Source organism: Alligator mississippiensis, chromosome 7, assembly GCF_030867095.1.
Source record: "Alligator mississippiensis isolate rAllMis1 chromosome 7, rAllMis1, whole genome shotgun sequence".
Classification (NCBI taxonomy): Eukaryota; Metazoa; Chordata; order Crocodylia; family Alligatoridae; genus Alligator; species Alligator mississippiensis.
Window position 1 is genome coordinate 13874339 of NC_081830.1, and position 18258 is coordinate 13892596.

General features: G+C 44.7%; 2 protein-coding genes across 3 annotated transcripts; both read right to left on the reverse strand.

Annotated features, from left to right (window-relative positions):
- Window positions 1–3195: 3195 nt before the first annotated feature.
- LOC132251372 (olfactory receptor 14J1-like) lies at window positions 3196–6308 on the reverse strand. 2 transcript variants are annotated; one of them, XM_059730609.1, is made up of 3 exons: window positions 5664–6308; window positions 4250–4446; window positions 3196–3658 (listed from the first exon to the last, which is right to left on the reverse strand). In XM_059730609.1, exons 1-3 carry the CDS (start codon window positions 5691–5693, stop codon window positions 3463–3465), a joined length of 423 nt encoding a protein of 140 aa, XP_059586592.1. In that variant the 5' UTR covers window positions 5694–6308; the 3' UTR covers window positions 3196–3462. The 2 variants fall into 2 exon arrangements, 1 of the variants encoding a protein (XP_059586592.1); XR_009463344.1 differs by lacking the exon at window positions 5664–6308 and adding an exon at window positions 5038–5515 and having other exon boundaries at window positions 3578–3658.
- An 8725-nt stretch (window positions 6309–15033) lies between these two features.
- Window positions 15034–18020, reverse strand: LOC102565378 (olfactory receptor 14A16-like). Its single transcript, XM_014607414.3, has 2 exons — window positions 16844–18020; window positions 15034–16251 (listed from the first exon to the last, which is right to left on the reverse strand). Exon 2 carries the CDS (start codon window positions 16222–16224, stop codon window positions 15268–15270), a length of 957 nt encoding a protein of 318 aa, XP_014462900.1. The 5' UTR covers window positions 16225–16251; window positions 16844–18020; the 3' UTR covers window positions 15034–15267.
- Between the last annotated feature and the right edge of the window lie 238 nt (window positions 18021–18258).

An 18258-nucleotide genomic window follows, 5' to 3' on the forward strand; every position in this document is an offset into this window, starting at 1 on the left:
ACAGGAGCCATGAACAGGTCCCACCACCCCACCCACTGTCCTCTGTGTCCCCCCACTACCTAGGATGACTGGGAACAAATTGCCATCTACTCTAATTCTGCACCCAGGAACAATAAACTCCAGCAAGAACTGTGATGGAGTTTATTCAACTGTGCTAATTTCATGCATAGATGCACCCGGAAAACAGTGTTGTTGTATTAGGACCAAACATAGCATCGGAGGAAGCAATACTCTCCCTTCCAGTCCTGGGATCCTATGAATATTTTGAAACAGGCAAGTGAGTTTAAGATCTTTAATCTCATTTAAAGTAAGCACCTAACTTCCTTTAGGGTTTGTTTGTTTGTTTTATTAAACCTCATCTTGTTTAAGCAGTGTTGAACAGATATCTATGACACTGATTTTTTTTTTTTTCCTAGTGATCTGGTAACCCTCCCTTACTTTGATCAAAACACAGTATTAAGGCTTGGAGTTAATGAGACAGCTGTTTCCAAACCAGCCAAATGTAGTTAGGCACCCAACAATGCCAAAGCACTTTTGAATGTGCTAGCCCTCTGAACACCGGACCCCAAGGCTTTGGCGACAATGATGTGCTCTAACGCAGATTAATGAGAATCTGTTCTTTAATGGCATGCCTTCCTCAGCCTTGATTCACTCCTTTTGCCATTTGGAAAACTGCTCTGTCTGCATCAGAAATAAAAATGTCTCCATAAGCAAATCTACATGAATGTTCTCCTTGGGTATCCTCTTCCTTGTGGTGCAAAAAAGGCTTGTTTCATGGCTTACTGTGGGCCCAAAATGACTGAGCTTCCTAATGTCTGTAGTTCTCATCCTTGCCCTGGAACCTTGCAGTCAGAGCCTGGAGAGAAAAAAAAAATGAAGGAGCACTTGGGAGATATGGGCAAGGAAGCACGTTCTCAGATGGAAAGAGGAAGCGCTTTGCCATACCGAGGTTTAGACAGAATATTGCTGTATTCAAAGCTTATTTGCAGTAGTTAGAACACGGGCTAGTTCCAGAAAGTTTTGTGTGATCAGTAGCAAAGCTGATCAGGACATTTCCCTTAAAACACTTTTTATTTGGAACGTGCTGTGTTGCTATAACCGGACAAGTTCACAAAACCTTAGTCATGTCTGTTAGACTCTGACTCCATGCGGCACCCAACAACTGGGGAGATGATGGTCCATTTGCCCAGGGATCCTGTTGCTCATTAGCCAGAGCAGGGCAGGGAGCAAACACCAGCACACGTTGCTCACAGCAGCTTTATTCAGAGTGGAGATGGCTTTGGGCGAGCTCCCTCACCGACCAAATACGGGGAGCAGCCCTGAACAACAGTTCTTTTCAATATTCATACACCTGGTCTATACATATTTACATGGATTCCACCTATGACCTTCCTGTGGTTCCCCCCATTTCTCCTCCCATCTCCAGCTCCACCTGTTTACTGTTTGCCTCCTTAGCTTGGTATTGCCTATGCATTTCATTCATTTACATGCCTCTCTGCTAAGAGCGCACGCATAAAACTTTTGACCCCTATCTTCTTTTGGTCACTTTGCAGTTTCTCACCGGTTCTTGCCAGTTTTCTTGCTGACTTCTCCATCTCCAAGGCTGTATCTCTGCTGTTGTCTCCTGGCACTAGTTGCTTAACACATCATGCACTTTGCACTCTATCCTTTTGTTAAGAATCTGCTTACTTAAGCACTAGCTAAATTGGTTGCTTTTAATATGTCAGCTAGCCTTGTGACCAGCAGCTTTTCCTGAGGTTACCTTTTAATATATCAACCAATCTTTTGCTGAGACACAGGTAAAAGCCTTCATTCAGCTGCACGCTCAGCACTCCCCAAATTCCCTATCGTTACTCCTGCATCCAAAATCCATATCGTTACCCTAACAATGTCAACTCGAGTTCCAGCTGTTCACATGTGCATGAAATATTAGGAAGACTAGTACCCATCTGTCTGTCTACCCTCTAAAAATTAAAAGAAAAAAAAAAGAGATTGTGTAATAAGACACACGGTAATCCTTCTGTCTCAGTGTCCATTCACTTGCAGTTGACTGTTTTAATCCACAATATCAATTTATGATGCAATTACAATGATAATAATAATAAACTCATAAGGTTAGAAGAGGCCTCAAGGATCTTGTGGTCCACCCCCTGCACAAATGCAAGACTGTTACTCCTAAATCATCTGTGACCGATGACTATCCCCTTTTTGAAAACCTGAAATGAAGGAAATTCCACAACGTCCCTGGGCAGTCTATTCCACGTCCACACTGGTCTAGAAACAAGGGTGCTTTTCCCCCTGAAATCTAATCTAAATCTACTTTGTTGTCATCTGAAGCTTGATGTCCTTCCCTACTGAACAAGGGAGAACAATTATTCACCCTCTTCTTCATGGCAGTTTTTCATATGTTTAAAGACTGCTGTGATCTGCCTCTTAATTACCCTTTTCTGCAAGCTAAATATGCCTACTTCTCTCCATCTCTTCTTAACATGGCTTGTCTTCCAACAATTTATCATTTTTGTTACCTATCTCTGAACTTTTCTAATTGCTTCATATTCCATCTTAAAATGTGAAGCCCAGAAATTCACACAGTAGCCTAAGTGAAGCCTAGTACTATCACCTCCTATGTTTTACATCTTTCTTAGCAAGCTTTTGAGTTTAAAAACCCTTCGTCAGGCTGGGGAAGCATCTGCAGTTGGTGTGTGCTCTTCCTGTCTTTTAAGTCCAAATGCTTGCTATGAAAAATGTTTCCAACTATTTAAGTTGGTCTAATGAAAAGTATCAGATTCACCCAAATAACCTTGTTTGCCTGTGTCCTTAGACCAACACGGCCACAACATACATGCTTGTTCTACAGTTAATACTCCTGTTGTTGCAGCTAAAAACTGTGTTCACTTTTCTGTAGTTACATCCAATTGCTGGTTCATATTGACTCTGTGACCCACCTTTTCAGCCATGATACCACCCATTTATAAGCCAAGCTGTATTTGTGCTTTTGATTATGCTCCCCTATGTGCAGCAACTTGCATTTATTTCCTTAGCTTTCGTCTTATTGTTTCAAGCCCAGCTTCCCAATCTATCATCATCCATCTGAACTCTATCCCTGTCCCCTAAAGTACTTGCACATCATTCCACTTTCACATCATCTGGAGAGCTGCCTGTATATTCTGTCATCCAAATAATTGATTGCACCAATTAGTAAACAAAACACTTTAATTCTTCATTATCTTGCAATTGGTGGGATTCATTTTAGATGGTGCAAAAACAGTAAAATTGATGCATAAAACATTACTTTCCCACTTCAACAGTGTCAACACATAATGATAAAAGCCAGGTCTTTGACATTACAGAGTTACAGAATTAACCCACCACCTTCATTTTATATATGGAGGATTCACACAATACTATGAAAAAACTAATTTCATGTGTAAATTAGAAAAGAAAAACATAAGTAAAGCAAAGTCATGAAAAAAAGATGGACAGACTGTTCTTGGAGCGGATCAGCCCGTGGAGCAGTTTCCTCAGGGCAGCTTGGATCTCCCTGTTCCTCATGCTGTAGATGACTGGATTCATCAATGGAGGCACCACAGAATACAGGACAGCTGCCAAGAGATCCAGAGGGGACGGGGAGTCAGAGACGGGCTTCGTGTAGGCAATGCTGGTAGTGGAAAGAAGCAGGGAGACAACAGTAAGGTGAGGAATGCAGGTGGAGAAGGCTTTCTGCCGGCCCTGCTCTGAGGGGATTCTCCACACTGCAGTGAAGATCTGAACATATGACACAACGATGAAAGCAAAACAGCCTAAACATAAAAACACACTGAAGGCAAGGGCTGCCAGCTCTCTGTGGTATGTGTCAGAGCAGGAGAGCTTGAGCAGCTGGGGCACTTCACAGAAGAACTGGTTGATGATATTTGAGTGGCAGAAGGGGAGACTAAAGGTGTTCCCAGTGTGCAGTGCAGAGTACATGACACCAGCAGCCCATGCACAGGCAGCCATCTGGACACAAGCTCTCCTGTTCATTATTATCTCATAATGCAGTGGCTTGCAGATGGCAACGTACCGGTCATATGCCATGATGGTGAGAAATGAAAAATCAGCTGAACAAAAGAGGATCAAGAGAAAGACCTGGGACACACATCCAGCATAGGAAATTGTCCTGGTGTTTAAGAGAGAATTGGCCAAGGAGTTAGGGACAATGACAGAGATGGATCCAAGGTCAAGGATGGACAGATTTGCCAAAAAGTAGTACATGGGGCTGTGGAGGTGGTGGTCCGTAGTTACAGCAGTGATAACAAGGAGGTTCCCCACCAGAGCTGCCAGGTACGCTGCCAGAAAGATGACGAAGTGTAAGATCTGCAGCTGCCGAGTGTCAGAGAAGCCCAGGAGGAGGAACTCGGTTACAGTGGTGCAGTTGGGCATCTTCCTTCCCAGGGCACCGTGCAAGTCCTGGGTATAATAGAAAAAGGGCAGTGGTAAGGAGGAGAGTAACCAGCTCAGTGGCTTTGATATTCACATCACTAATGTCTCCAAATTTCATGCTAAGAATGTAAATACTCCATTTTTTGCCTCATGGAAAATTTGATATTAATAAATTATTTTTCCCCGGCAAGTTCCTACATAAAATAAAATATTTTGATATTCCATTTAGAAAGTGAAGAAAATGTTAGCCCAGCCACAACTCAGGATTTTTTTTTTCTTATTTTTATTTATTTAAATCCAAAAGTCTATAATTTATCCATCTCACCTAGAAAATTTGTGCTGGAAATAAATGCACGTGAAATAAAAGATATATAAAATTTGACTTCCTTAGAGGTCCTATTCCCACCCCAACGTCCACCCGACTCCCAACAAGCTGTATAACTTTATCTGAATTAATAGCAAAAACAGTGAAACATTCTTCATTGACTCTTGTAGGTTTGAATCTATTATACATACAATGCAGTATGATTTTCATAGCCAGGTTTTCCAACTTGAATGTTTTTAATTGTCTTCTGCATCTTCCTAAGACACGACACTTCACTGATGCAGAAAACTTACTGAAATTGTTTCTATGGAAGTTTCCTTGTCTCTTGTGTCATATTCAGGCTTCCCCTGCTGAGATCCTCTACTCTTGTCCAGTTGATCTCTCAGATCTCCTCTGCCCCAACCACTAGTCTAGGTCCCCAGAAGCACAGATAACTCAGAGGTCTTTCTCTGCTCCCTCTGTCACTGAGCGAATGGAGTAAATCCAACCAGGTTTCTGGGTGTGCAGCTGACCTCAACCACATCTTGTAGAAAAGGAGTGAAGCACGACAGCAATTTTTCAGCTGTTTTCTTCCAAAGGCTCATGGGACTCATTCCCTGGAGTCCTGCACAGCTCAGAAGGAAAAGCCCAGATGTAAACAGTCTGAGTTGTACAGATGTTAGCAAAACAGCAGAGCTGTGCTCTGGTTTAATCTCCCTCACAACACAAGCCAAGGGATCTCTGAGGAGGCCCTGAGCTTCTCTGTCTTGCTCTGTTGTCCCAGTTAGCCAGCCTGGACACCTTAGCATGCAGGGAGGCACCAAGTTGCAATTGGGTTAGTTCCTATGTAGTTTTGCATGAGAAAATAACATGAGAATAAAACGTCAGGTTGTAAAATGCAAAAAAAATTTTTTTAAAATATAATTAATATATCCCATACCTCGGACAACCAAGCTCCGTTGCAAGGCATCACATTGACAAAAGTATTAGCTCAGCAATCATTAGCAGGGTCATGGTTCTGTATCTACTGTCATGCATATAACAGACCTTTAGACCACTTTCCCCTGAGTCGCATGCATACAGGGTCCCGGCTGCGGTATGTGTCAGAGAAGGAGAGCTTGAGCAGCTGGGGTACTTCACAGAAGAACTGGTTGATGGTATTTGAGTGTCAGAAAGGTATGGTAAAGGTGTTCCCAGTGTGCATTGCAGAGTTGACAACACCAGCAGCCTAAGCACAGACAGCCATCTGGGTGCAAGCTCTCCTGTTCATTATCATCTCACAATGCAGTGGTTTGCAGACAGCAATGTATCAGTCACATACCATAGCTGTGAGAAGGGATAAATTTGCTCCCAAGAAGCAGAAGAGACAAAACACTTAGGCAACACATCCAGAGTAGGAGAGCGACCTGGTGTTCAATAAAGAGTTAGACATGGATTTGGGCATGGTCACTGAGATGGAGCCAAGGTCCAGGAGAGACAAATTAATCAAGAAAAAGAACATGGGGGAATGATGCTTATGTTTGAGAGTTACAGCTGTCATAATGAGGAGACAGTGGTTTGGTTGGACATTTCCCTCTTTAATGGATTGTGCAAGGCCTGCGAAGGAAAGACAAGAGTACTGGTCAGCATGCAAGTAACAAATATGACATAAACATGGGCAGCATCCCAAGAGTTACTTTGTCTGGAATGAATCTACACCGAGTTCAGCCTGCCAGGATAAGCTGATTTGTATGGTCCCCACCCCCTGCCTGTACAGTCATCTCTGCGCCACAATAGGCCAATCCCATCTTCCTGTTACCTTCACTTTGTGTCATTGATCGTTGTCATTTGGGCAGAAGAACTTTAGCTCTTTGGGCAAGGGATGCTTCTCACTATTTATTTGCTCATCACACTTTGTCAGGTGCCCTAAGCCTAATTCGAGAGGCACTCACATATGTAAAACACATTTTGGGGTGTATCAACTGTGGAGCTTACTTAGTTATTTTTCCTCCCGGGTTTTTTTTTCTGGAATACAACATAATCTGGATGCAATGAATAGGTGGGATTGTAATTCTGGTGTTGCTGGGAAATACTGAATCTCTGCTGTGGGGCTTAGAATTTAAGACTGGGAAAAGATTTCTTTTAAAATTGTCATCTCTTAAAGACATAATGTTTTTCAATATACACATTTCTTTCAAAGCATAAGTTTATGTAGAAGAGCTACAAATAAAATATATGGGTGGGAGGATTATTTGGTTGAAATCTGCAGACTCCAGGAGATTTTGGTCAAAAATCTCTAGTTCCAAAGTCACTGAGATATGTGGGTTCTTCGGAGCAAGTTCAATTTTTCTAAAGCAAACTGTTTTCTTTTCTTTTCTTTATTTTTTCAGCTAAAGAATTTTGAATACTTGCTATTAAAATTTTGATATCTTTCCAGGTATGTCTTTTTTAGGTGCTTAAATAAAATACACATCCCCCAGTTGCCAACCAACCACAGTTAATTGCAATAACTGACTTACAACAATGTTCTTTGTGCGTTTTTCTCAGCTTCTGATATATCCTCCAGTGCCAGGATTCCTCGCTTATTTTCCTGCTACTGATCTATCTCATTTCCCTTTTCCCTGCCACTATCAAATCTTTCAAAGTCACATTATCTTAGTAGGAGCTTTGTCTTCACTCCAAGACTGAACTGGCAGAAGTAGATCCAGTTTCTCTCTGCACATGAGGGTGAACTTCACAGGTATGGAAGGACTGATGCTGCAGGAAGGTGATTTATCCACATCTCTCTTCATAGGGCTTCTAAGATTTGTTCCCTAGAGCCCAGCCTAGCTTTGAAGCACAGAATCAGAAATAAGCTATCCTGGATTCGTATATTTTCAAGCCGGAAAGTTTTATTTTGATTGTTTAGTTCGATCACCTTTTATCTATTGTATCCTGCTTCTGGGCCAAGATATATAGCATCTGAGAGCAAGATAAAAGGATTCAAACATCTAAAAAATCAGTGAGATACATAGTCACATTTCAGAAAACAGCTACACAGGTAAGAGTGCTGGCTCACTCATGTAGCTTAGGTGGTGTTGTTGAGTACCTTTAAGATCTGCCTGCATTTTACACATAACAGTGCCTCTGATATAGGTGACTGAGTGTTGTTCGTCTTAACATTTATGCCCTGTAATTTTCCATGCTCAGGTATATGTGTCATTATATCCAACTTGTTACTTTTCTGTTGCTTTGGTTCTCTTTAATTGCAGAACAATAAATCCTGGGATTGGCAAAGGAGTAGAAGAGACTGAGGAACGAGGTCTTCAGTGCTCTGTTCCCTTAGGGTGCGTCCACACGTCGTCATACAGCGGTGTTGCTCCAATGCCATGCTTTAGCTCTTCCTTTGGAAGTACTAAAGCACAGTGCAGCAGCTGCCCCTCCAGCGCCATGCACCTGGTGCATGGGTTGATTTTCCCGCTATATTGCTCTAGTGACACACTATACCAGGAGAGCGCACTAGGGGTATGCGAAGTGGGCCCTATTCAATTCGGATTCAGATTTGGCCTGAATCGGGGACAGTGATTCGATTAATTGATTCGGATCACTATCCCTGGTTTCGATTCAGCTGAATCCTATTCTGAAGATTCGAGGCTGATTTGGAGAATCGGCGATTGGCACACACCTTGAAATGTTTTTTCTACATACCTCGAGGTACCACCGTGGGATTAAGCCCTTCAGGAAATTTGTAACGCTTTACTAAATTATTGTTACTGTGCCCACATCCATTCGATTAAGCACTCCCGTGCGTCCTTAGCCTGTACTATGGACCATGCCTGTCCTGGGCTTGCGGGTGGACCCCACAGGCTACCCCTGCTGACGTCAGGGGGTCTCCTTAACTCGCCTGCCACGACTTGGAATGTTGCTTCAGTGGAGGGGTTCCTCTTTGGGGCAGCCTCCAGGGTCATCGCGCCTCCCGGCAGGCACTCACAGGGCTCCGACCTACCCTACATGCTGGCCACTCGCCACCTTGGGTTGCCGATCTTCAGGCCCCTTTGGTGCTCTCAGGTCTTCCCCAATCTCTGCCCACGGCTTGCCAGCTACGTGCCTGAGTCTTCGGGGCTTGGTGTATGGTCCACAAAGTCCTCGGACCTGGTCCCTCCAATTAGACTCTCTACCGCCCCATACTAATCACCCTGTGACGTGATGTGCCAATCCCACCACCATGACAACTAATGCCCCTAAGCTACTGGGCCAGGAGGCCCCAAAGAGTGCCTCTGGCCTATGGGCTGCGTGGATTCCCCTGGGCCCGGGTTCCACAGCCTCGGGGGCTCACCCCACTAGGGTATTGAGTCCCCACCTCTTTCTAAGGCCGCTGTGGGCCACAAAGGTTAACTGTCCAGCCCCACTTTGGGTCTTCGGCCGCCCTCCGGTGCGGCCCAACAGGGCCCCGTTGGCCACGCCCCCTGTTCCCTCCTCTCCGAGGCTTTCGTGCCGGCTCACCCCTCAGTCTCAGTGCCAGCTTGCCCCGACGCTGCTCTCTCTGCACCTGTCTCCGGTTCCTTCGTGGGTGCTGCTGCCGGTTCTGCTGAAGGTGCAGCTGCTAGACTCTCTGCCGGCGTCGCTCCCGGCTCTACTGCCACCCCTGTGGAAGATGTCCATGCCGCTTCCGTTGGATCTGCTGTCAGCCTCACCGCCGGCCTCTCTGCTGATGTCACTGCTGGCTTTCTAGCCGGCTCTGTTGTCGGCGTTACTGCCGGCTTCCCTGCTGGCTGTCTTGTCAGCGTTGCTACCGACTCTGTCGGAGCCTCTCCTGGCTCTGTCCCCAACTTCCCACAGTGCCGGGCGTGGCGGCTGATCCTCTCCATGTGAGGGCTCTCCCCTCAAGCCTCTACTCATCAGCCACCCCGCCGCATTGACGGAGATGCTATTTATTTCCACTGGGCGGCATCTCCTGCCCACGCTGCTCGGCCGCAGCTGGATATATGCGTGGCTAATCACTCGCAAGGGCGATTTTCTGCACACATCTCCTCCGGCTCTTCAGGCTCTGTGAGAGGTAAATGGGGCTCTCCTTTGGTCTGGGGCCCTCCTGCAACCCCAGCTCCCCTGCGACAGTTACCTTGTTTTCTGTCAGGCCAAAGTCTCAAATCTGAATCCCCAACCTGCTCATCCCAACCTACAGCCTCTCTGGCTGACCATTCAGGCTGGCGAAGCCTGTGCAGAAACCTCCAGGAGGACCTACCCTTCTGCCCACTCCTTGCCAACAGCGTGACTGGTCACTCCCCCACTGCACTGCACTGCCATTGCAACTCTTGACCTGGCAGAAAACATGACGTGATGCTACTGCTGGGTGGTGTCAGGCTACTGTGCAGTCAGTGTCAAGAAAAGGCCATTTGTTGGTGCAACTCGGCAATAACACCTTTTCCTGTGCAGTCATTTAGTACTTGTTCATACAAGTACTTGTTCATACAAGTACTAAATGACTGGTGACTAACTACTGCTCAGTCAGAACCTCATGTAGACACTGTCAGAAAGCAGCCAGAGCCCAATGCCCTAGCTCTGACAGACCAGGATCAGAAACTGCAACTGTCACAAGCTGCAATGGCTCAGTTGGCGTTGTCTTAAGTGTAGCTGCCTTCCTCACAAAAGTATGGTCTGGGTATGGCCACCATTTTGTACATTGCCATCTTCATCCAACTGAAAGAGATTTGGGATTCCAAAACATGTCATCATGGCAATGAAAGGGTCTGTGACTCTTAGGTGCATGTCAGGTGTCCTAAAACTATGCAAAATTGAGGAAGAATAACCCACCTCTTTTCCAGCAACCTAGTACTCAGAGCACTTTCTCATCACTCAGCCTCATACTCAGTTGCTTGGAAATTGAGAGATCTGCTTCCAGAACCATCTTGACAAAGGGAAGTTTGAACCCACATCAACTTCTTCTTGGACATATATCCCATCGTTACTAAAAGTTAATGTTTTTCAATTTACCAATCAGTGAATAAATGCATTGCTCAAAATCAGAACCCTTCAAAGAAAACGGTCACACCCAACCACATCAACAGGACCAACACATGATATTATTATTCAGTCATAGGTTGTCTTAGGAAATACTGTAAGTCTTCCTCTTCCAAAATGCCTCCTCGTGTTATGTCCTCCTGTTATGTCCACGTTGTGTTATTGATTTTTGTCATTTGGGTACAAGAACTTTAAACTCTTTTGAGCAAGGGATGCTTCTTACTATGCATTTGTTCATCACACTTGGTTGGGTCCGCCGACCCTAATCTGAGAGGCATTCGGATATGTAAAAAAACATTTTCAGGGGGATCAACTGTGGGGCTTACTGATTTCACCCTTCTCCAGGCATTTTTTCTTGAAAAAATGACAACATCTGGATGCAATGACTGAGGTGGGATTGTAATTCAGGTGTTGCTGGGCAATACTGAATCTCTGCAATGGGGTTTAGAATTTAAGCCTGGAAAGATGTTTCTTATAAAAATGTCTTTTGCTAACCATATACTTGTTCACAATACATTTATTTTTTTCAGAACCATAAATTTATGGAGAAGAACTATCAATACAGGGCTGGAGGGATAAATGGTGTAAATGTGCAGCCTCCAGGAGCTTTTGATTGAAAAATCTCAAGTTGTCGAAGCTGATCTATCTAATTTCTCCCTCTACTGATCTATCTAATTTCTACACACATCCCTCTTCTTACCAACCACCCACAGTTAATTTGAATAATAAACTTACAGCAATGTGAATTTTTTCTCAGCTTGTGATCTGATCCTCCACTGCCAGGAGTCTTTGCTTATTTCCGCTCTACTGATTTATCTAATTTCCCTTTTCCCTGCCACTACCACACCTTTAGAAGCCAAAATACCTTAGTAGGAGCTTTCTCTCCACGTCAAGACTGACCTGACAGAAGTAGATCCAAACCAGTTTCTCTCTGCAGAAGACAGTGAACTTCACTGGCTTGGAAGGACTGATGCTGCGGGAAGGCGATTTATCCACATTTCTCTTGTTAGGGCACCTGGGACTTATTGTCTAGAGCCCAGCTTACCTCTGAAGCACAGAATCAGAAACAAGCCTTCCTGGTTTCATGTCTTCTAAAGCAAAAAAGTTATGTTTTGATCCTTTATTTTAATCATCTTTTATCTACTGTTTCCTATTTCTGGGCCAGGATATGTATCATCTGCGGTAAGCCTGTGTGAAGCGGCTAGTATTCACTTTGGATTAGGATTCGTCCTTTTCTGGGGACAGTGATTCTATTCAGTGATTCAAATCACTGTCCCAAATCAATTCAGTCAAAATGATTTGAAGATTCAACCACTTCCAGATTGGCCAAATCTTCCAACTGAACAGACACAATCTCCCACCCACTGTCCCAGCTCCATCAATAGCTTCCCCACCCAGCCCCAGCATCCCGGCACCTTAAATAAAAAAGAAGCAAAAAGCCCCGCACTCACTGGCTTGTGCCAGGCAAGGGGGAAATCCCCACTGCCCCCCACTACTCCGCACTGAGTGGGGGCTCTGCCACGAGCCCCCAGAGGCTGCAACAGCCGCTGCAGCAGCCAGTGAGTGCAGGGCTTTTTTTTTTTTTAAGTGTCAGTTAACCTCAAAGTTACTGTGCATTAAAAAAAAGGGCCCAGTGGGTGCATCTACACAAGACACTACTGCACTGTGGTTACTGCATATCTACTTAGTACGTGTATAAGTTATGTATTAAATAAATGCACAGTAACCAGAGTTACAACACAGCAACAACAGCAAACACCTTTTATGTGATGCTACTGTGCAGTAGTCTAATACTACAGTAGACATTGCCAGCGCACTAGGCTGGGCGATATGCCAGATTTGAGATCCTTAAGGTGCCAGTAGCCCTGGGACCTCCCTCAGGCAGATCTGCTGACTGGGGTGTGGCCCTCACCCTCACTGTCCAAGCATTTACTCCAGAACCAATGAACAGATGGGTTTCTTTATTATATGTATAACTATATACAGGAAGAGAGACAGATTAATGAAAAAGAAGGCATATATATATATATATATATATATATATATATATATATATATATATATATTATCAATAGAGAATAATAAAACCAATCCTTTGAATACAATCTATCATTGTAACTGTAAGTGAATAATTCTTACACAGGCGGTTGTTTCCTTACTGCAGACTCCTGCACTGATTACACACCTGGTAATATCCTTTTGACTTAAAAAAAAAAAATCAGTTTCCTTTTAGAATTAAACCTCCCCTCTCATTGTAATAAATAGCAACACATTTATTGCTAGGATGTGCCACTAGATGCTGTGGACAAAGCTCCTGTCATTTCTGAGGCTGTGAACCCACTTCCAGGAGCTCTGTGACCATTTCCAGGAGTGCTATGGCTGCTTTGCAGTCTACACGATTGGCTGTGTGGGTCCCACCGACCTCACTCGGTGAGACTGGCCATGAGGGGACCTCCACCCCCCGCAGTCACAGACTGGTTGCTGAGGGGGCACGTGCCCCCCTGACTAAGGTGGCACCAGTCACCCATGCCTGCAGGGTTCTGACCTGGCAGCTCCCAAACAGCCTACCTCTGAGGCTAGCCATTCCCTTTCCCTCTTCTCCTGGGGACACCTGTATCCAGAAGCTGCACAGCTCCATGCCTGGTGAGGACATTAGCTCCTGATGTTGCTATACATGCTCTTCCTTGTCCTGATGTTGGCTTCCAGAGCAAGTCTCAGTTCCCGTTCCAGTGAGGGAGTGGGGGGCTGTGCCTCTTCCCCTCTCTCTCAAAGTTGGAATTGGATCCTTCTCTCCTCCATTCCCATATTATGGATGCTTTAATGCACAATCACAACCAATCAGAGCCCTCAGCTCACAGCGGGGGCTCTGATTACATTGCAAATGGTCCAATAAAAAGCATGCATAATGCAGAGTGTATTTTCCTGCTTGGAAAAGCCATAGGACCCGGTGCAAGCATTTTCTGGCTTTTCTGTGAAGGGTACTAAACATGGCGCACCCACCAAGCTTGCAGCCCAGGAAGCTGTGCAGCTGTTACAGTACTGTGCAGTAGCATCTCAGCACAATGTGGCAAAACAGTGTTGCATGGTAAAAACTGTTAGCCTGCTAAACTGCACTTGGGTATGTGTATACATGTGCACCTGCATCAGGAACAAATCTGCTCCCAGAGGGAGCACTTGAGTGCAGGGCTGTTCCTACCCTGCAGCAGCAGCCCTTCCCACATGCATGAACTATTAGGAGGACTAGTACCCATCTGTCTGTCTACCCTCCAAAGGAAAAAGAAAAAAAAAACAGAGATTGCATAATAAGACACAAAATATTCCTACTGTCTCATTGTCCTTTCACTTGCAGTTGACTGTTTTAATCCACTATATTTTCATGATGCTATTACAACGATGATAATAATAAACTCATAGGGTTAGAAGGGGCCTCCAGGATCATGTCATCCACCCCTCTGCACAAATGCAAGCCTCTTACTCCTAAATCATCCGTGAGCAATGGCTATCCTCTTTTTGAAAACCTGAAATGAAGGAAACTCCACAACGTCCCTGGGCAGTCTATTCCATGTCTGCACTGGTCTAGAAACAAGGGTGCTTTTCCCCCTGAAATCTAATCCAAATCGACTTTGCTGTCATCTGAAGCTCGATGTCCTTCCCTATTCAATAAGGGAGAACAATTGCTCACCCTTTTCTGTACGGCGCTTTTTCAGATATTTCAACATTGCTATGATTGGTCTCTTAATTACCTTTTCTTCAAGCTAAATATGCCTACTTCTCTCCATTTATCCTTAACATGGATTTTGTTTCAACCATTTATCATTTTTGTCACCTATCTCTGAACTTCTCTAACTTCTTCATATTCCTTCTTAAAATGTGAAGCCCAGAAAATAGTTCACACAGTAGTTTAGGTGAAGCCTAACTAGTACCATGTTGAGTGGTACTATCACCTCCCATGTTTAACATCTAATACTCCTGTTATTGCAGCACAAAACTGCATTAATATTTCTGTAGCTACATCAAATTGCTGATTCATATGGAGTCTGTGAGCCACCAAACCTTGCAGATCCTTTTCAACAATCATACCACACAACCATTTATAACCCAATCTGTATCTGTGCTTTTGATTATTCTCCCCTAGGCGCAGCAACTGCATTTGTTTCCTTGGACTCCATCTCATTGTTTCTAGTCCAGATTCCCAGTCTATCCACATCCATCTGAATTGTGTGCCTCTCCTCTAAAGTGTCTGCAGTTCATCCCACCTTCACAGAACCTGAATATTTGCCTATATCCAAATAATGGATTACACCAACTGGTAAACAAAAGTCTTCCATTCATCGTCTTGCAATTGGTGGCATTTATTTGAGGTGGAACCAATGGTAAAATTGATACATGAAACATTACTTTACTGCTTCAACAGTGTTTACACAAAATGACCCAAGTCAAGTGTCATTGTCTTTACAAAACTACAGAATTAACCCACCACCTTCATTTTCTGTAAATAGGTTGCACACTATAGTATGAAAACAATGATATCATGAGTTAATTATAAAAGAAACATAAGTAAAGTAAAGTCATGAAACAAAGAAGGGCAGATTAGTTTTGGAGAGGATCAGCCTGTGGAGAAGTTGCTTGAGGGCAGCTTGGATCTCCCTGTTCCTCATGCTGTAGATGACCGGATTCATCAATGGAGGCACCACACAATACAGAACAGCCACCAGGAGATCCAAGGGGGAAGGGGAGTCAGAGATGGGCTTCAAGTAGGCAATGATGCCAGTGGAAAGAAACAGGGAGACCACGATAAGGTGAGGAATGCAGGTGGAGAAGGCTTTCTGCCGGCCCTGCTCAGAGGGGATTCTCCACACTGTGGTGAAGATCTGAACATAAGACACAATGATGAAAACAAAACAGCCCAAACCTGAACACATACTGAAGACAATTGCTGCCAGCTCCCTGTGGTTTGTGTCAGAGCAGGAGAGTTTGAGCAGCTGGGGTATTTCACAGAAGAACTGGTTGATGATATTGGAGTGGCAGAAGGGGAGACTAAAGGTGTTCCCAGTGTGCATTGCAGAGTTGATGGCACCAACAACCCAAGCACAGGCAGCCATCTGGATGAGAGCTCTCGTGTTCATTATTATTCCATAATGCAGTGGCTTACAGATGGCAACATACCGATCATATGCCATGATAGTTAGGATTGCAAAACCAGCTGTAGAAAAAAGGAAGAAGAAAAAGACCTGGGAAACACATCCAGCATAGGAAATTATCCTGTTGTTTAAGAGAGAATTGGCCATGGACTTAGGGACAATGACGGAGATGGATCCAAGGTCAAGGAATGACAAATTTGCCAAAAAGTAGTACATGGGGCTGTGGAGGTGGTGGTCCGTAGCTACAGCAGTGATGACAAGGAGGTTCCCCACCAGAGCTGCCAGGTACACTGCCAGAAAGATGACAAATTGTAAGATCTGCAGCTGCCAAATGTCAGAGAAGCCCAGGAGGAGGAACTTGGTTACAGTGGTCCAGTTGGGCATCTTCCTTCCCAGGGCACCGTGCAAGTCCTGGGTATAATAGAAGAAGGGCAGTGGTAAGCAGGAGAGTAATAAACTCAGTGGCTTTGATATTCCCATCAATAATACCTCCAAATTTCATACTAAGAATGTAAATATTCCTTTTTTTGCCTCATGGAAAATTTGTTTTTAATAACTTATTTTTCCCTGGCAAGACCCTACATAAAATAAATTGTTTTGATATTCAATTTAGAAAGTGAAGAAAATGCTAGCCCAGTCACACCTTAGGATTTTAATTTTTTTTATTTTTATTGATTTAACTCCAAAAGTCTATAATTTATCCATCTCACCAAGAAAATGTATGTTAGAAACAAATACACGTGAAATAAAAGATATATAAAATTAGATGTCCTTAGAGGTCCTATTTCCACTCCACCCTCCACCTGACTCCCAATAAAATATATAACTTTATCTGAATTAATAGCAAAAACAGTGAAATATTCTTCATTCACTCTTGTAGCTTTGAATCTATTATACATACAATGCAGTATGATTTTCATAACCAGGTTTTCCAAATTTTATATTCTTAAATCTCCTCTGCATCTTACTAAGAAAGGACACTTCAGTGATGCAGAAAACTTACTGAACTTGTTTCTGTGGAAGCTTTCTTATCTCTTGTGTCATATTCAGGCTTCCCCTGCCAAGATCCTTTGCGCCTGTCCAGTTGATCTCTCAGATCTCCTCTGCACCAACCACTAGTCTAGGTCCCCAGAAGCACAGCTAACTCAGAGGTCTTTCTCTGCTCCCTCTGTCACTGAATGACTGAAGTGAATCCAACCAGGTTTCTGGGTGTGCAGCTGACTTCAACCTTGCCTTGTAGAAAAGGAGTGAAGCAAGACAGCAATTTTGCCCTTGTTTTCTTCCAAAGGCTCATGGGACTTGTTCGCTAGAGTCCTGCACAGCTCAGAAGGAAAAGCACAGATGTGAACAGTCTGAGTTGAACAGAAGAGTAATGCTCTAATTTAATCTCGCTCACAAGACAAGTCATGGGATCTCTGAGAAGGCCCTGAGCTTCTCTACCTGGCTCTGTTGTTCCAGTTAGCTAGCCTGGGCACCTTCGCATGCAGGGAGGCACCAAGTTGCAATTGGGTTTGTTCCTACGTAGTTTTACATGATAAAATAACACAAGGAAAAAGTCAAGTTGTAAGGTGCAAAAAGAAATAATTCTAAATATAATTAATATATTCCATAACTCAGACAAACAAGCTCTGTTGCAAGGCATCACATTGACAAAAGATTAGCTCAGCAATCATTAGCAGGGTCATGGTTCTGAATCTACTGTCATGAATACGACAACCCCAAGGACCACTTCCCCTGACTCGTATACACCCCAGGTCCCAGCTCCCCCGCATTTCTTCCACCACCAGCTTCCCTTGAACCCAGCGGTGTCAAACACAGATGGACCCCAGATGCCAAATGAAGCCCACAGGGGTGGTCTAGTAGAGGCACTGCATGCAATGTGCCTTGTGGGCTGGTTACATGTGGTGCTTGCCCCATGTAGCTGTAGCCCTGCACACCACACACAACACAACCCGGCCCCAGCACCATGCACAGCATTAGATGTGAGGGGCCAGCCTGCGGCACATGTTACCCACAGCAGGTCACTGGGGGTGCGTACTGCATGTGGCATTGGCGGTGGCTAGGGGTGTATGCAGGTGCATGTGCACCCCCTGAGATTGGTGGTGCACTCCCTGAAGAAGCACCACCAAGGTGCTTTTGGGCAGTTGCCACTTGCCAGTACCACCCGCCCTCCCTGCCGACTGCCAACACTGCTGACAGCATCTGTGGATGGTGTCGGATTGCTGCTGGCCACTGCCAACGCGGCTGGTGGTTTCTGCAGGTGGATGCTTACTGCCAGTCAGCGCTCGCCATTCCCCCACCCCCCACCGCCGACACTACCATGGCTGCCTGCGGGAGCTCCCTGTTTGCTGCCACCACCGCCACCTGCAGGCAGTCGCCGTTCCCCCCCAACTTCCAGGGGCACTTGTTGTTCATGGC